This window comes from Mercenaria mercenaria, chromosome 4 (genome assembly GCF_021730395.1).
Source record: "Mercenaria mercenaria strain notata chromosome 4, MADL_Memer_1, whole genome shotgun sequence".
Lineage (NCBI taxonomy): Eukaryota > Metazoa > Mollusca > Bivalvia > Venerida > Veneridae > Mercenaria > Mercenaria mercenaria.
In genome coordinates this window covers 49,085,950-49,104,482 of record NC_069364.1, presented here as the reverse complement: position 1 = coordinate 49,104,482, position 18,533 = coordinate 49,085,950, and the positions used below count along the sequence as shown (strand labels likewise).

At 37.3% G+C, this 18,533-nt stretch overlaps 1 protein-coding gene across 1 annotated transcript in view; it reads right to left on the bottom strand.

Moving 5' to 3' along the window:
- Positions 1-18,533, bottom strand: part of LOC123551623 (DNA-directed RNA polymerase I subunit RPA1-like) — a 61,819-nt gene that overhangs the window by 24,189 nt on the left and 19,097 nt on the right. Inside the window, exons 8-22 of the mRNA XM_053541102.1 lie at positions 18,235-18,375; positions 16,026-16,246; positions 14,779-14,914; positions 14,144-14,227; positions 11,667-11,805; positions 10,910-11,024; positions 9,415-9,523; positions 8,595-8,678; positions 6,605-6,763; positions 6,321-6,437; positions 5,629-5,840; positions 3,649-3,733; positions 1,296-1,496; positions 912-1,040; positions 54-215 (exon numbers count right to left, since the gene is read on the bottom strand). Of these exons, the coding sequence (XP_053397077.1) occupies positions 54-215; positions 912-1,040; positions 1,296-1,496; positions 3,649-3,733; positions 5,629-5,840; positions 6,321-6,437; positions 6,605-6,763; positions 8,595-8,678; positions 9,415-9,523; positions 10,910-11,024; positions 11,667-11,805; positions 14,144-14,227; positions 14,779-14,914; positions 16,026-16,246; positions 18,235-18,375 (2,094 nt within the window). The remainder of the gene's footprint in view (positions 1-53; positions 216-911; positions 1,041-1,295; positions 1,497-3,648; positions 3,734-5,628; positions 5,841-6,320; positions 6,438-6,604; positions 6,764-8,594; positions 8,679-9,414; positions 9,524-10,909; positions 11,025-11,666; positions 11,806-14,143; positions 14,228-14,778; positions 14,915-16,025; positions 16,247-18,234; positions 18,376-18,533) is intronic.

Below are 18,533 nucleotides of genomic sequence, written 5' to 3'. Positions count from 1 at the left end.
AATATTAATAATTTCTCAGTACTGATTTTACATGAAATGTCTTTAACACTTACTTTCTTCTCTAATTTAGAAATTCTCTTTTCCTCCGACTCATCAAATGGCACTTTCTGTTGTTTGTTTTCCAGGATATGTTTGTTAGACAATAAGAAAGGGAACTGTTTCGGGATCAGGAAGCCCACCTTTGAGATATCCAGACTGTCTTCTCCATACTTAAACTGAAATCAAAATATATCATTTCTTGTAAAAGAACATTCTTAATTTTTCTGTTTTCAAAGGGTTAATTTATCACTTCTTAACTTCCACTACTTCAGTTATAAATTTATGTCATATTGATACGTCTTGTTCTCCTCCTACCTTTATCATACTTTTCTAACCTGAAACTAGGCAGACTAGCAATGCAAGACCCGACAGTTCAGGTCATATGGCAGCTGACCAGCTTTTTCATGTTGCAGGAAGATCCTCCGTCTATACATGATTTCAGGCATGGAAAGGCACTAAAGTAAAACTTGCAGACTTCCACAGGCTAGTTTCTTCCCAAAGGCCAGCTTCTTGTCTGATTCACAGAGAAATGTGAGCAGGGCTTAAATCTACTGAGGTGAAGGACAAGTAATTTTATCCCTTACCCTGCTAAATTTCTAAAATGGACTGGTCCATCATTCAATTTTGGCAATATCATTTATTGTTCGAAGGGGTTTTTACTGAAAATTTACTGACTGAATAGTGAACAGTGCAGACCTTGATCAGCCTGCATGAATGTACAGGCTGATCTTGGTCTGCAATTGTCACAAAGGCAGAATCACTTGCCGCCAACAGGCTAAAGGTTAAACACATCATACATACCAAATAAAGACAATGAGTTTCGCACTATAATAATACTGCCTATATATACATTGTAGACATAAAAGTTATACCTGTATAACACTGCTGTCACAGTCTCTCACTGTAAGGTCATAGTTCACTTTGATACCCTCTAGATGTTTGATTAGACATCTCTGTAGATAACCACTACGACTCGTCTTCACTGCGGTGTCTACAAGGCCCTGAAATATTTCATATTTGCAAAAGGGTAACTTCTAGCAAGTATATTTTATCAAATATGTAGGAATGTAACATGACAACAAAGCAAAAGACTATAGATGAAGAGGTCACGAATCCAATACTTTCTTTTCTAAACAATTTCACAGAATGTATCACCTTCAAATTCATGTAGTAAAGTTGTCAGGTATTTACAGGGAACGAGCGAAAAAAATACCCGAACATTGCCATTTTTACTTTAATACCAAAGGTAACAGTACCTCTCTCCCAGCCATGCAATGGAAGAAATACTCCTGCTGTCGTATACCCGTTAAAAATCTTCCCGTCACAAATCCCCCCGCTCGAGGTGTAACATCATATGATAGGAATGACGGAAGGGTTTTACCACTCAGCATCAGAGGTGGACGTTTACCTTCCAACTCAATCTGACCTAGCAAACATGAGATCTGCATGCAGTTCACCTGAAATATTGAAATACAAAAACTCCTATATCATAATTCAACTTAGCTTTGGTAAAGTTCTCTTTTTTTATACCGAGATCTTGTGTAAAACTTTCAAGACATAAAAAAAATTGATTTCTATGTTGTAGCTGAACACAAATTATTATGACATATAAATATATTACGTTTTTTCGGGGTGGAAGAGAACAGGAATGGTACTTTGTGGCTTGAGGTTCGATTCAGTCTGGCTGCACATTACCCTACGGTAATCTACCCTACGGTAATCTATGTCTTAAAGATACCTCCTAATAATGATTTATCTACAAAACCTACCTTGAAAGGACACAGTTCTGTTTTCTAAATTAATATCTACAAGCAATACAATTATTCCCATTATGATAAAAAGACTATATCATTCAATTTCAAGAAGGTTGTCTTTGTACACATGTTTGTATATTTACAGGTCGGATTCAGTAAACAAGAGGGCCATGATGGCCCTATATCGCTCACCTGTTATCATTGCACTTGAGGACAAGAAGGTCCTCAGAAAAAATATATAAGTCCAAAGGACAGGAACAACAAAGGGAAGAAATTAAACCAAAAAGAAAAAAAAAATTCTTACAAGGTACAGATATGTCAAAATACACCGAAAAATTGGAGGTACCATCCATGTTGTACCACAGAAAAGTGGTCTCTGTTTTTCCCTACGGTCAATAATAAAAAAGTTACTAAAAACAAGCTATTTATAGTAACGTAAATGGGAAGTAATAAAAAAAAAAAAAAATGATTGTATGTTAACAAAAGAAGGATCTGCCAAATAAATCTGTTGACAAAAATGAAATTTCAGATCAGTATCTTTATTAGTTACGGAGATATACCCATTTTAATTTGAAATAAAGGGAGGTATTTTGACATAAAATCAGTCCATAGTTATCTACCCTCATTGACTCAGTCCAATTAATGACAATAATGAAATTTCAAATAAGTCCTATAAGTACTTATTGATATAAATCCATTTTGATTACAATCAGGGGAGGTAATCAGATATAAAATAACTCTGGAACCTACGAATGGATCTGATTTGTCATGGAATCCAAGATTTATTGTTGCTGAAGATATTTTGGAAGTTTGTATCAAATAAAACCATAAATGAAGTCTCTATATGGCTGCAAAAGCCAAAATAGCAAATTTTGGACCTTTAAGGGGCCATGACTCTGGAACCCATGAAGGAATCTGGCCAGTTCAAGAAAGGAACCAAGATCTTGTGGTGATACAAGTTTTGTGCAAGTTCGGTTAAAATCAAATCATAAATGAAGGTGCTATTGTGCAGACAAGGTCAAAATAGCTAATTTTGGACCTTTCAGGGGCCATAACTCTGGAATTCATTATGGGATCTGGCCGGTTCAAGAAAGGAACCTAGATCTTATGGTGACACAAGTTTTGTGCAAGTTTGATTAAATTCAAATCATAAATGAAGCTGCTATTGTGCAGATAAGGTCAAAATAGCTAATTCTGGCCCTTTCAGGGTCCATCACTCTGGAACCCATGAAGGAATCTGGCCAGTTCAAGAAAGAAACCAAGATCATATGGTGATACAAGTTGTGTGCAAGTTTGGTTAAAATAAAATCATAAATGAAGCTGCTATTGTGCAGGCAAGGTCAAAATAGCTAATTCTGGCCCTTTCAGGGGCCATAACTCTGGAACCCATAATGGGATCTGGCCAGTTCAAGAAAGGAATCAAGATCTTATGGTGATACAAATTGTGTGCCAGTTTGGTAAAAATCAAATTATAGATAAAGCTGCTATTGTGCAGACAAGGTCAAAATAGCTAATTTCGGCCCTTTCAGGGCCATAACTCTAATGGGATCTGGCCAGTTCAAGAAAGGAACCGAGATCTTATGGTGATACAAGTTGTGTGCAAGTTTGGTTAAAATCAAATCATTAATGAAACCACTATCGTGCAGACAAGAAATTGTTGACGCACGAGATGCACGGACAACGGACGAAGGGTGATCACAAAAGCTCACCTTGTCACTATGTGACAGGTGAGCTAAAAATAAAAAACTTCTCAAGCCTGAAAAGTCCATTTTAAATAGAGTAATGTAGAGAAAGTCAGGCAGTCAAATGCCTAAAATCAGGACCAGTCCTTAACCATCCCAGGCCTTATATTTACCATAGATCCTTTAGCACCAGATTGCACCATAAGCTGCAGGTTGTTGTCAGGAAACAACTTTTCTAAACCATTTGGCATACAAGCGCTGCAAAAATAACATGCATATATGCATAAATTACTTCTCACGTATAAGGTTTTATGATATATATAAAGAATGTTGCTTTCTTTCCAAGTTAACCAACAGTTTTAATCGCACTACTACCACAATAAAAGATACTGATCATTGCCTGGCTGGAGGACAAGAGCACTGCCTATGGGTGCCATCGCTCATCCGCAATTGCTGGTCAGTATGTAAGAAAAGATTGAGTTACAGTTCAGAATTTCTAAGTACAAAAAGGGCCATCATTCTTCACCCCAAGCAAGGCTCAACACCCACATCAGTGAAGGGCAAGAGAAGTCATCCCCATAACCACTTGACAACAGAGGCCAGATCCATGATTTTAACCTTGACATAGTGATTTGGGTCTAGCAATCTGAACATTGTCTTGATATCAAAGCCATTTATGATCCTTCTAGCAGTTTGTAAGAATGGAGTGGACACATTCAAGTAAGCTATTTGATCTTTCACCTCATGATCAGTGGCCTTGATCTTGGACCAAGCCACCTAAGTTGCGCATGATTCTCATTGTATTATGATGTTGAACATTTAGGAGTAGTTATCTGAAAATCAATTATACCATATGTGTTGCAACGACCTGTCTTGATGAAGTAAGTAATTAATGCTTGTCTTATAATATGGAAAAAGACACAAAATTATGCTGTTTGACCGTTACCTTTGATGTACTGACCTTTGTCTGAACTGGTTCTCATTGTACTGTCTTGATGAACACTTTTGTGTACCGGTTGTTACTTGTAAATCCAACAATTGACACACTGATAGACAGATGGACCAAGGGATATGCCAGACTCCAAAATAGTTTCAACAGACATTTCATCTGGGGGGTATAATAAACAAGAGCTGTCGGAGGACAGCAACGCTCGACTATTCAACAGCCTTGTCATTTGAATGAATACAAAAGTTGAAAAAGGGGCATAATTTTGTAAAATGCAAAGTAGAGGTATTGAACCTCTGTACTGCATGTCATATCATGACAGTGAACAAGTGTGTGAAGTTTCAATCCTTTCCAATTTGTGGATACTGAGATACCAGCTTACATACAAAAACTTAACAAAAAACTGCTAAGTCAAAGGGGCATAATTTTGTAAAAATGCCAAGTAGAGTTATGGGACCTTCACAGTGCATGTTAGATCATGACAGTGAACAAGTGTGTGAAGTTTCAATCCATTCCAATTAGTGGATACTGAGATATCAGATTACATACAAAAATTTAACCAAAAACTGCTAAGTCGAAAAAGATCAATAATTTTGAAAAAAAAGAGAGTAGAGTTATGGGACTTGCTTAGTGCATGTCAGATCATGATAGTGAACAAGTATGTGAAGTTTCAATCCATTCCCATTAGTAAGTACTGAGATACCAGCTTACATACAAAACCTTAACCAAAAATTTCTAAGTCAAAAAAGGGGCATAATTTTGTAAAAAAGCAAAATAGAGTTATGGAACCTGTGCAATGTAGATCAGTTCATCACAGTGAATAAGTGTGTGAAGTTTCAATCCATTCCCACAAGTGGTTACTGAGTTACCAGCTTACATACAAAACCTTAACCAAAAATTTCTAAGTCGAAAAAGGGGCATAATTTTGTAAAAAAGCAAAATAGAGTTATGGAACCTGTGCAATGTAAGTCAGTTTGTCACAGTGAATAAGTGTGTGAAGTTTCAATCCATTCCCACAAGTGGTTACTGAGATACCAGCTTACATACAAAACCTTAACCAAAATCGGGACGCGGACGCGGACGCAGACGCCGACGCCGACGCATGGGCGAGTGCAATAGCTCACTATTCTATGAATAGTCGAGCTAATAAAACTATGGAAAATATAAGTACTGAATACTAACATGACCTTGCCAGAATATTACTTACTTGACAATATCATTCTGTATGGTATTGGTCTGGTTACGCATGTTCATGTCCAGTTCTCTCATCCGTCTCTCATCTTTACTGAAATGGGCATTCTTCAGAGCACTCAGTAGTTCTTCCTTGTCACATGTCGGCTCAAGCTCCAGTGCCTTCTTAGCTGACATTTCACCACAGGTCGGGGACTTCTTTATAAGCTTTTTCCTCCTTTTATCGCCCTGGTAAATAAAATTCAGTGCTCCTGTTTTTAATCTTTAAATTTTGTGCTTCTATCATTTTTTAAAAATTTTGATAAATGTTTCCTCCTTAATTTCAATATGAATATTTTTTCCTCATTTGCATATCTCCTTTAATAAAACCAGTAGGCAATAAATGCAATACAGACCTCATCTCCATTTTGGTCCATATAACATTTTTATGGTCTGACTGCTAAGTACCTAAATTTGCACACTGAGCCCTGTGGTCATGCACCTTTTGTACTTGATACTATAGGAACAGTGTTTTTTTTGCTTTTGCTAAAAGTGAAAATGTTTTAGACAAGCTTTATACAGGAAAAGTAACTGAAATGAAACTCTGAAACCTGTATATGTGGGCCTGGTGCTAATCTATTTTATCTTTACAGTTTTCCAGATAAGAGCTACAGTTAACACATAAAATGAGGGCTAAACAGCCCTCTGAATCTAAATAAATAAACATACCTGTTTTGTTACTAAAATATCCTCGACACCCAGTGTAAATCCTCGCCACTGAAGAAAGTTCATAAAAAGTCGTCCAAAACATGTCAACATAAGTCCAGCTATAGCACCACCATATAACTGGAAAAATAAAATCACGTTTACTTTTAGTGATTTAGTTCGAGGTTGACTGTTGAGGGAGCTTGAAACATTTTTGAATCACTGATGTTTTGCTTTCTAGTAAAAAATATGCAACTAAAAATGCTGTTCAAGCTGTAAAAAATATTACAAACAATGGCTATATGTACCTCATAACAGCAGTGGATCAATCCAAAGTTTGATGGACCATAATGCCCTTTATCAAGTACCCCGCACAGTAGTTCCCCTTGTCTGATAATAACATCTTCACTTTCTGTCATGTATTTCAGTGCATCACCAAAACTACCTTTCTGAACCTTGACCCAACTCTGCAAAACAAAACTTTTTTGTAAGAATGAACAAAAGAAAGGTCTTAAACTTCTTAGCAACCTTTGTAAGAATCTATTCATTAACAATGCAATTAAATCACGTTCTCCTCCATTTAGTTTTACTACGTCTAAAGAGTTGCTTAAATCCCATACTTCAAGTATTAAAACTAAAAACTACGAGACGGACAAAGAGGGATCACTATAAAGATTTCTCTACCAGACAAAGGGAGAATACACATATATAGTTCATGGGAACAAACTCAGTACTCTGACTCTTGACAATCATTTGACTGATTTCCACAGTGTATCCCGCAGGAACATACATGTGCAACCAGAACCAACAAATAAACAAGATTTTAATTGTTTGACATCAATACTTTTATCCAGACTATAATAAACCCTGTGGCGGAATATTGGCTGCAGACGGGGGCTAAACCCCTAAATTTTATACAGTCCCGGGGAGACATCTAACTGCCTTCCCTAAATGGTATACTGGCAAGTCAGTGACCCAGGTTAGAACCCTTGGTGTCAGTCCAAACAGTTGCACACCCTGATGAGGATTGTTGTTAGCGGGCAGCCTGGATTATATCTGACTCCTGAGCTATTGCGGTCCCGGACGTAACCCTGCCCTGGGCCTCTCCTCCGTACATAGTGGAGGGGGGTGCCAATGTTACCCTGGAGTGCACCCCACCATAACACACAATACTAATACACACAATGAACCTGCATGCCTTCAAGCAAGTCAGGCCAGGAGAAAGAGCCAGGCAGATGTACCGTAACCCCCTTCTTCATCTCCCCGGGCCGCTCTATAGAGTTGCTTATAGATAATTTCATTCTCAGCTTATTTATCCAAGTGCATGAAACAAATACTGCTCAGGCATAAATTTGTTTCTTTGATTTGGGTTAAAAGCCACTTTTCAACAGTATTTCAGTCATGTAACGGTGGGCAATTAACCTAACCAGAGTCCCTGGATTCTGTGCCAGTACAAACCTGTTCTCCGCAAGTAACTGCCGACTTCCCCACATGAGTTATCAGAGGTGGAGGACAAATGATTTCAAACACAATGTCTTTTATCAAATCGTCATGGAGAACACAGGCCCTGCCCGGGGATCAAACTCCTGACCCCACAATTAGTAGACTGATGCTCACCCTAGTGAGCTAAGCTGGCGGGCTACTCAAGCATAAATGGAAGTATCATTATTATTCTGGGGGAGTACAATGACAAAGATCTTTCAAGGGTCTTTAAGTAGAGGCATCAAGTATTTGTATTTACAGTAATACTTCTATCTTTCTAGCTGAAAAGTTGAATGCACAATGCAGCTGTAAAAAGAACAAATTAAGGTCAGTTAAGTCAGCTAATGCCGAGGAGACAATATTATTTCATCTAAAAATTCATGAATACATCCTTTAACTTGGAACAACAGAAAACGTATAAAAACCAAAAAGTTTTATCAAGCGAACATAAGGATTGAAAAGGCTGGAAAAAGCTCCATTTATAATACTTTTTTCAAAAGTTTTGTCAGGAATGGGAGAAGATACCCTAATATATCACCCTGTTAACCACCCACACATTCTCCACAGAGTTTAAGTCCCCACGCTGTACTTGTTAGTTCATGCAATATTGCAACAAAGGTTAAAAGTTGTTTCTATATTTCTTTTTTGTTTTGCTGGAGTTGTTACACTGACACAACTCTAATTTATATGGTGACTTTCCATTTTTTGATGGTGGAGGAAGACTCTTGTTTCTTTAATAGTAAGTACAAACTTTTCTTGCCTAGGTAAATGGCACACAATTTAAAACTGTTGTGGTTTTCGTAATCTAAAAGCTACCTTTTCAGGAACTTTAGCTTTTCCATCCAAAGACAAAGCAGGCTGACCATGCGGTATCACGTTGAGAACTACTGTAGATAAAACCTACACCAATAAAGAAGTTCAATGTGTACAGACTCTAGAGAAAATACATGTTACAAAAATAAGAAAGTTCATACAATTTTAGGTCTGTGCTAAGGGAGGAAATCCTCAGACAAAATGAAAGGTGTAAATAGCAGTAATTCTATAACAGAAATATGCCTCCTTGGTGTATTAAAAATACCCCTAATAAACAGACCCTAATTTTTCCAATTTCTGCATATTTGTGCATAAACTGGCGGTTCACTATTCATTACTTTGAAATGTACTTCACATAAAACAAGACACTTTCATGCATATATTTGCATGTTTTCAAGTTGTTTCTTGAGAACACTAGTGAGGCATTTATTCTGTTTACTCCAGTTTCTGAAATGTGGCAATATGAGGCACCCGACTACAGCTGACTTGCATTTCACTCCTTACTATTCAACATTCCTTTTTCTTTTCATTTTATTGAAGCAAACATATAGATGTCTTGTGGAAAATAGGTCTATGCCGGAAAAAATCTAGAAACTATACCAAACTGTATCTGAAGTGACTGAATTCAATATGAAACATAGAACAATTTCTTTTATCCGTATATTACCTAAAACACAGAGATTTTAACAAGTAAGACTGCACTGACTTCCATTAAATTTTTTTACAAAATCTAAAATTAGAATTCTATATCAAGAAGGTAATGTCAGTTCACATGCTACAAAACTTACAGACGGCGAGTTTAAATCTAAAAACAGATTTCTACCTGTTTTCCCGACCACAATCTGACTGGTTTAATGATTGAGGGTGGAAGCATTTTGATTGGTCCACTTTTGTCTACAAGAGCACCATAAACCAGTCTACAATAATCTGCTCTGTAAAATAAAATGAGAAGTTGTGTAATGAAAAATTAATACCTGAGGCATACTGCTAAGTAAAACAAGAGCTGTCACTAATGGTGACAAATGCCTCCCCACCCCCAGCACCTTCCCTTTGACCTGGTGACCTTGACCACTGACGTGGCGATCCCAAAGTCAATAGGGGCCGTGTACTTAATAAGTACTATTAGCATGTTAAGTTTGAAGGTCCTGGGTGCAGTGGTTCGCGAGTAAAGTGCCTTCATGCAAAAAGTTAACATTGGCCCCTAAGACCTTTACCTTTGACCTGTTGACCCTAAAGTCAGTAGGGGTCGTGTACTCAGTGAGTACTTTCAGCATGTGAAGTTTGAAGGTCCTGGGTGCAGTTGTTCCTGAGTAAAGCGCCTTCAGTGCAAAAATTTAATGTTGGCCCATGACCTTGACATTTGACCTGGTGACCCCAAAGTCAGTAGGGGCCGTGTACTCAGTGAGTACTATCAGCATATGAAGTTTGAAGGTTCTGGGTGCAGTGGTTCGCGAGTAAATGCCTTCATGCAAAAAGTTAACATTGGCCCCTGTGACCTTGACCTTTTACTTGGTGACCCAAAGGTTAGTAGTGGTCGTGTACTCAATGAGTACTATCAGCATGTAAAGTTTGAAGGTCCTGGGTGCAGTGGTTCGCGAGTAAAGTGTCTTCATGCAAAAAATTAACGTTGGCCCGTGTGACCTTGACCTTTGACCTGGTGACCCCAAAGTCAGTAGGGGTCGTGTACTCAATGAGTACTATCAGCATGTGAAGTCTGAAGTTCCTGGGTGCAGTGGTTTGCGAGTAAAGTGCCTTCATGCAAAAAGTTAACGTTGGCCCCTAAGACCTTGACCTTTGACCTGGTGACCCCAAAGTCAGTAGGGGTCGTGTACTCGATGAGTACTATCAGCACGTGAAGTCTGAAGGTCCTGGGTGCAGTGGTCCGCAAGTAAAGTGCCGTTATGCAAAAAGTTAACGCTGACCAGTGTGACCCTGACCTTTGACCTGGTGACCCCCCAAAAAACAAAAAGAAAATCAGCTCCATAGTACACAGTAGTATCACTACAGATCTGCAATATATTGACACCCAAGCAATTAATGGCTGTTAGCTTTCCTACGACCCATTATGACCAATCATTTGTAAGTAAAGTAACAACCTATTATGACACGTATGTCACAAGCAAGGTAAAACCCATTGTGACTTAGAGGCCGTAAGTAACCCTTAAGCAGACCTTGAAACATTTTATGACCAATAAATTTTCTGAAACTATCATGGAAAATAACCCAATTATTATTGGGATGAGATCTTATATGACAGACCTTGGGTTTTTTACTGGGCTACAGTGAAAAGATATGTTTATCAATGTTGTGGCACTTACTTTGTAAAGAATCGTCCTCTGACAGTGAGTGAGACACCGGACACCATGTGATCCTGTATCAGACCAGCTAAAGGTGTGCCATCTTTTGGTACAAGGTACTGCCAATCTGTGATCGCTAATAATATACCAAATAAAAATATTTTTTGTTGCCACACAAAAATAATGTAAAATCAGTAATTTAAGCGAGGGTTTAATTTCCACTATAATTGCGAAGGCCTTCATGTCAGGAAAATTAATTCTCACATAAATATTTACCATTAGTAAAATTCAAATTAAAGTTGGATACCATTTAAACATTTTTCGCGAATATTAAACATCGCAAACAAACTCAAAATTTCAAAATCATAAATTTTGACCGAGCAAAAATATGTGCTTTTACAGTAACACTGGCAAATAAGGTTATATAACGAACCTAACAAGCAGACTACCATGAAATGCCTAACTTTCAGGCAAAGACTGGTTGTTTCGTACAACAAAAGACCATGGATAGCTTAACAGCTTCCTACTAACTCTGGTATTGTTCATAAAAGATTTTACATTGAAAATTGACAGACAAACTACTTAAGTATAACAAAGACAAGCACACCATATTGAAAATGGCCTTTTTGGGGAAATGACGTCTTCAAGAGCTGACAACTCTTTTTCTCATATACAGGGAATTCTAGTGTATGTCTTTAAACCGCATGAGCCAAACAATATACTTCTATAAAATTTATGTCTGCAGAGGTATACGCATATATCTAAACATTATGCTTACCTAAAATGTAGGCCTCTGATCTAGCTATTTCATTCTGTGGGAAATGAGCATTCATTTCATCGCCGTCAAAGTCAGCATTGTACGCTTTACAGTTAGCATAGTGCAAGCGTAATGTCTTCTCTCCCTTTAATACTCTTGCCTGCAATATTCATGAATAGTTTGGATATATGCAAAAATATGCTACCCACCGAGTATGCCAATTTTGATGCTAAATGTTATGACACCTTTGCTTGACTATGGCAGTTTTGATGCTAAAAGTTATGACATCTTTGCTAAAGTGTGCCAGGTTTAACAAGGAGTAGATTCATAAACATGGAGGAGGTGTCATACAGTATACTTGAGAGCTCACTTTATCCATGCTGAACCATGCCATGGTAATTTCATATATATTACAAAAGGAAATCCACCAGAACAGCACAAATTAGAAAATGCTGTTGTAGAAAAGCACATGTCACCCCCAATGCATAGTAGTAATAGGCAAGAAGTCAATAGGGGAGTAGGAGCAGAAGTCCAAAAGACACTGATGGTTTGCTGCAATAGGGATCATCTAGTATTCGGCCTGTCCAATCATCCAAAAAGTTTCGGTATTTTGGGCCTAGTTTAGTGGTTCTCAAGTTATGGATTTGAAATGGTTTTCCATGTTCAGGCACCTGTGACCTTGATCTTTGCTCAAGCGAACCAAAAATCAATATGGGTCATCTACTGTACATTTTCATTCATCCTATGAAGTTTCAACATTCTGGGTCAAGTGGTTCTCAAGTTATTGATCAGAAATGGTTTTCTGTGTTCAGGCACCTATGACCTTGACTTTTGATCGAGTAACCTCAAAAATAATAGATGTCATCTACTTTGTAAGCCCTATCACCCAATGACATTTGAAGGTTCTAGGTCAAATGGTTCTCCAGTTATTGAACGAAAATGAAGTGTGACAGGCAGATGACCTCTGTGACCTTGACTTAGATGGAGTGACCCCAAAAATAATTGAAGCAATCTACTCGGTAAGTCCTATCACTGTATTAAGTTTGAAGGTTCTGGGTCTAATTGAAGCAATCTACTCTGTAAGTCCTATCACTGTATTAAGTTTGAAGGTTCTGGGTCTAATGGTTCTCAAGTAATTGATCAGAAATGGATTTCCATGTTCTGGTCCCTGTGACCTTGACCTTTAATAGCATGACCTCAAAATCAATAGGGATCATCTACTCTGTAAGTCCAATCATCCTATAAAGTTTCAACATTCTGGGTCAAGTGGTTATTGTTCGAAAATGGTTTTCTATGTTTAGGCCCCTGTGACATTGAGCTTAAACAGAGAAACCCCCAAAATCAATAGGGGTCATCTACTCTGCATGTCTAATCATCCTATGAAGTTTCAATATTCTGGTCAAGCAGTCCTCAAGTTACCGATCGGAAATGGCTTTTATGTTCAGGCCCCTGTGACCATAACCTCTAATGGAGTGACCCCAAAAACAACAGGGGTCGTTTTAGGGGTGTAACAATACGCTCACTTTGTGATACGATACATATCACGATACAAAGTGTATGATACAATATGTATCGTGATACATAGTTTTAGATGAAAAGACAGTAGAAACAATTTAAACTTTATTACAACTTGACAACACATTAAAATTGATCCCTTGGATAATTCTAAGATTCTGATAATACAGCTACATTCAATCTAAAGTCTGTTAAAATGATTGCTAAGTTTCAGCTACACTAAATAGTTGCAAATCAGCTGCAATAAAATGACCTACAGACTTTGTTTTAACAAGTGCTCGTGAAGAGCCAATGGGCAATTTCCTTTGCATTGTGCCCTTGAGCCATAACTGGTCTGCTGCACAAGTCGTAGATGAGCTTGTTCTTTTGTCAGGCGTAACTATCTTTTTTGCTTTGACGACAGACATGTCAAAAATATACGATGATGGCTGCCATATTGGATGCATTACTTGATTTATGACACTTCATTATAACAATGCAAGCATGTTGTTAAATCTGTTGTCATCCTACTTGATAGTCCTCAAACAAAAACGAGTCCAAATTTTTTATTTAATTGTCCCCAGTGGTGATTGAATTCAACTGATGCCATGATTATTGATTTTTACTTCCCTAGTATTTGGAGTATGGGAATACACCGTGCTGTACCATATGCGGACATGCGTTGTTCTGTAAATCGTACGGGACCCAACAAAATCAATTAACCTTCGTTACACCCTTAGGTCGTCTACTCCATAAGCCCTACCACCCTATGAAGTTTGAAGGTTCTAGGTCAAATGGTTCTCCAGTTATTGATTGGAAATGAAGTGTGGCAGACGGATGGACTGCCTCACAGACGGATGAACAGAGCAGAAACAATATGTCTCCACTACTGGTGGGGACATAATAATTCAAAGGAGCCTGGATGCTAAAGCTGACAATGCTTGGGTCAGCCATGTTTCACTGCACCTTAATCACTTGACAAATAATGCCCACTCTATCCCTACCTTGTGTGCCTGTATACTCGGTCTATGTAGGGTAGGCTGTCTGTTGATCAACAACACATCCCCATTCTTTAAATGCCTAAAAACCTGAAAATGTATAGAAATTTATCTTTCAAAATCTCATCAATTACATCAGAGAAATTATATGTATAAGAATCATACTGATATTATCTTGCTTTTATTTCCAAATTATGGCCCATGTGGTTTAAAACACTATTTGTATCATGCAGAAGGTTATTTGTGAGATAATACGCTCTAAACGTTCTTGCCCAATTACTTGTTTTTTTAAACTACTGGTTGAAAATATCTGCCAAAGTCAAATAATTCCAATTATTATCAACATTACAGATATCAGAACCTTATAGTAAAGCAAGTTTTATTTTTTTGGTTAGTTCAAGTGCAAATTAGCATCACGTACATGTTGAGTCAAGGTCCCTTGGGGGCCAGGAGTCACCATGGGGGTGTAAAATTAGTTTCTAAATCATTCTACAAGGTTTAAAAGAAATATATGTAACAATTTTTTAATTATTCCCAATTGTTGATGCCATCGGCGGAATTTGGATCGCTTAGCCTCGCTTCCACTAAAAGCAGGCAAGACAAAAACGATCCCCTTATTTTTTTGTGTAACAAAGACATACCTTTTTCACTCCATTTGGATTTTTTTCTGTAACCATGGTAGGAGTGAGCAGCTGTTTGGCTATGGCCTCTCGTTTACCAGGGTATCTACTATCCAGTCGTGTTTTATGTCCATTCTCATCTACAACATGAGTAGCCCTGTAACAAACAAACAGTTCATATTAGGAATTTCATGACCTTATGTTCTTTATGAATATTACAAAATCAGGTATTACTTCAGACGGATTTCCTTTCACTATAATTCACAAAAAATAATCCTAAAATGATGTAATACAGGAAATTACATGATTGTATTTTTATACTGATTTCATTAAACAAATTGAATAAAATAATAAAATGCGAGGCTCTGCCAAGCATTTTATGTATCTTATTCAAGAAGTTTAATATGATAAATGCAATGTGAAAAGAAACAAATGTAACATTGTTTTTATCACTTGTAAAATTTTTACTACTGAAACATCAAAATTTCGTCTTTCTTTACCTATCATAAACCAAGCCAATTTGAACAACGTCTCCTATGACTAAAATGGTCAACATTAATCAGCTTTATTCTAGTGTATATCAAATTTATGATAATGTATTATCTCAGATCCAACAACATCAACATGTCGACCACAATAAGCTCAAATATGACATTTGTTCTCCAAAATGTGATACCTTGAGTTTAGTATTGCTGTTGAAGATCAGCCTTTAATTACAAATGCAAATTAGCTATGTGCCGAAATAATCAAATACAATAGACAGTACACAACATCTTAACCATAGATCATTGACATCTTGTTTTTAAGCTAATTATTCAAAAGAAACAGTGAGAATGTATGTAAAACCTGTGATTCTGTCCATTCAGACTGCCTCCTCATTCAGTAAAATACCAGAGTTACTATGATGCAATGAAATATCTCAATATCAGACTAGATGCCAACAGGCAACATGTCAAGCCCACCAGCTATGAAGATCAGATATGACATCTGACCTTCAACTGTGACCCTGACCTTTGAGATAGGAACTTGCTGTTTGGGCAAGACACTCTGTCTCACTGAGGTTAACAATCATACTAAATATAAACAAGATTGCTCCATGCATGTCAAAGTTACGGTCCGGACAAACAAATCCGGATAGACGCACGCACACACGATGCACACACATACACCGAACTGCCATTTGGACGACTATGTCTTTGCTTCCACAAGCAGGCTCAACAAAAAATGTATTACAAAAGAACTAGGGTGATAAATTTTTGTTCAAATACCCTGGGTGTATATCTGGTCCATTTATGACTGCCTGCCTCAGTTCATGTACATTCCACGGTGTGACAGGTTGGGGATAGGATAAAACCTTCGCAAACACTTCCGGTATACCAATCTCACAGGTGTTGATGTTTGGATCAGGGGAGATAACCGATCTTGCTGCAAAATTGACACGTTTTCCCATCATATTTTTCCTGAATATACCTTCCTTTTTCTCAATCACCTAGAGACAATAAACACAAATTCATATCAAACAAGAGCACCGCCTTGCGGGTGCTGACGCTCATCTGATTTTTTTTGTATAATAGAAATATTGTCCTACCCATGATTTTCTAAGTCTAAAAAGGGCCATCATTCTTGCAAAAAGCAGGATAGAGTTATGTTTCTTGATGTACAGTGTCCACTTATGATGGTGAAAAACTGTTGCAAGTTTTAAAGCAATAGCTTTGATAGTTTATGAGAAAAGTTGACTTAAACATAATATTCAACCAAGAAAATGATTTTTCTAAGTCCAAAAGGGGCAATAATTATTGCAAAAAGCAGGATGGAGTTATGTTGCTTGCTGTACAGGGTCAGCTTATGATGGTGAACAAGTGTTACAAGTTTCAAAGCAATAGCTTTGATAGTTTAAGAGAAAAAGTTTACCTAAACATAAAACTTAACCAAGAAATCTGATATTTTCTAAGTCCAAAAGGGGCCATAAATCTTGCAAAAAGCAGGATGGAGTTATGTTTCTTGCTGTACAGGGTCAGCCTATGATGGTGACCAAGTGTTGCAAGTTTTAAAGCAATAGCTTTGATAGTTTAGGATTAAAGCTGACCTAAACATAAAACTTAACCAAGAAATCTGATATTTTCTAAGTACAAGAGGGGGATAAACTCTTGCAAAAAGCAAGATAGTCCTTATGTTTCTGCTATACAGGGTCAGTTATGATTGTGAACAATATTCCAGTTTCAAACAAAAGCTATATTTAGGAGAAAAGCTGACTAAATAAAACTTACCGCAACGCCAAACACCTAGTGACAATAAACACAAAATCAGATACTAAAATCTTGTTTTGTGGTAATATAAAAAACGAAGGTATCAAAATCAAAGCTTTAGCTCGATGATTATTGTGGCTACTTTACATAGAGAGTAATTTTCTTGGTATGACTAATTTGATGGCCATTTTATTTTTCAACTGTGTCCATGTCCTTGTAACATAGTTTTTGTTCCGTGCCTTTGTCTTTCGGATAACTTGGAGTTATGGTTTAATTCTTGGTCTAGTATAAAATTTAGGTGTGATCAAATGCACCCCATATGAATGTGTCCTGACCTCAATGGTCTGAATGTACGTGTCTGGTCAGCCTATTCCCTTATATTGACATAATATATTCTGGATGGAAAACTGTGGATGTTTTCTGTAAGCCTACTTGTATTCCATCCCAGCAAAGCTTTTTTTCTAATGTAGTGGATAAGAATACTTTTATCTTGTTCGTAAGTTTAAGAGTTGGTTTCCAATCATATTTTAAAAATGTTTGGCCAAGTTTTAAGCAACATGCCTTATGTTTAGACAAAAATGATTTTGCAGCTTTTCAAGAGGAGGAAAATCCCAGGTACCCATGTGGACAATACTACAGGCATGGCCAAGCACCTGAGTAGAACCATGAACCCTGCCCCCCACACATGAATCATGTGGATGGTTCCCTCACCTGACAACCAAAGCACAACTTGAGCCTGTACAGATTAGGTTTTCCTTAAATTCATATGGCTCTAGTGACGTCACTTTAGGATCAATCCTTGTATACACATACAGTGAAAACTGAGCATTGCACTCTGGCCAACAATTTTTGACAAGAAGATTCTCAAAGTTTCCACTATAGCTTTAAGAGAAAGTGTGCAGCGTCTCCCGGTGGCCAACTTCTTTGACATAGCAGAATGATCTGAAGGACCAAGGGAACATTCATGTGAAACAGTTTTAAAATCGGGCCAGTTGTTTCAGGAAAAAAAAAAAGTTTCAATATCACTACTATGAAATTATTTTAGATCTGGCCTCTGATTTCTGAAGATTCTTGAAGTTTTTCCTTTTGGTTGCCATCACAACCAGAATTTTGCAATGATTATCTAGACCTGAGAGAAAATTTGAAATAGGGCCACCTAAGAAATGATCCTAAAAGTGAACACGAAAAAAAAACAACAAAAAAACTTTAAACATGAAGCTGATATTTTTACCTGTTTAATTCCTGGATTGACATCATCCGAGACTTTGTCAAGATCACTGTCAATAACTGCATTAGCGTATGCTTGCAACTTCGCTAATGCATTACTAAGTTTATCGACCAAAGTTTTTCCTGGAATCTGACTAACGTCTCTCTGAAGACAGAAAAAAATATTTCTACATGGTTTAATGCAATTTAAGCATTTTAGTATATTAATTTAGTTTCTAATGAGGAAAATATCTTTCACAAAAGTACGAAACAAGTTACTGGCCATAGTTAAGAAATACAATGCAATCAAATAATTTCCAACTA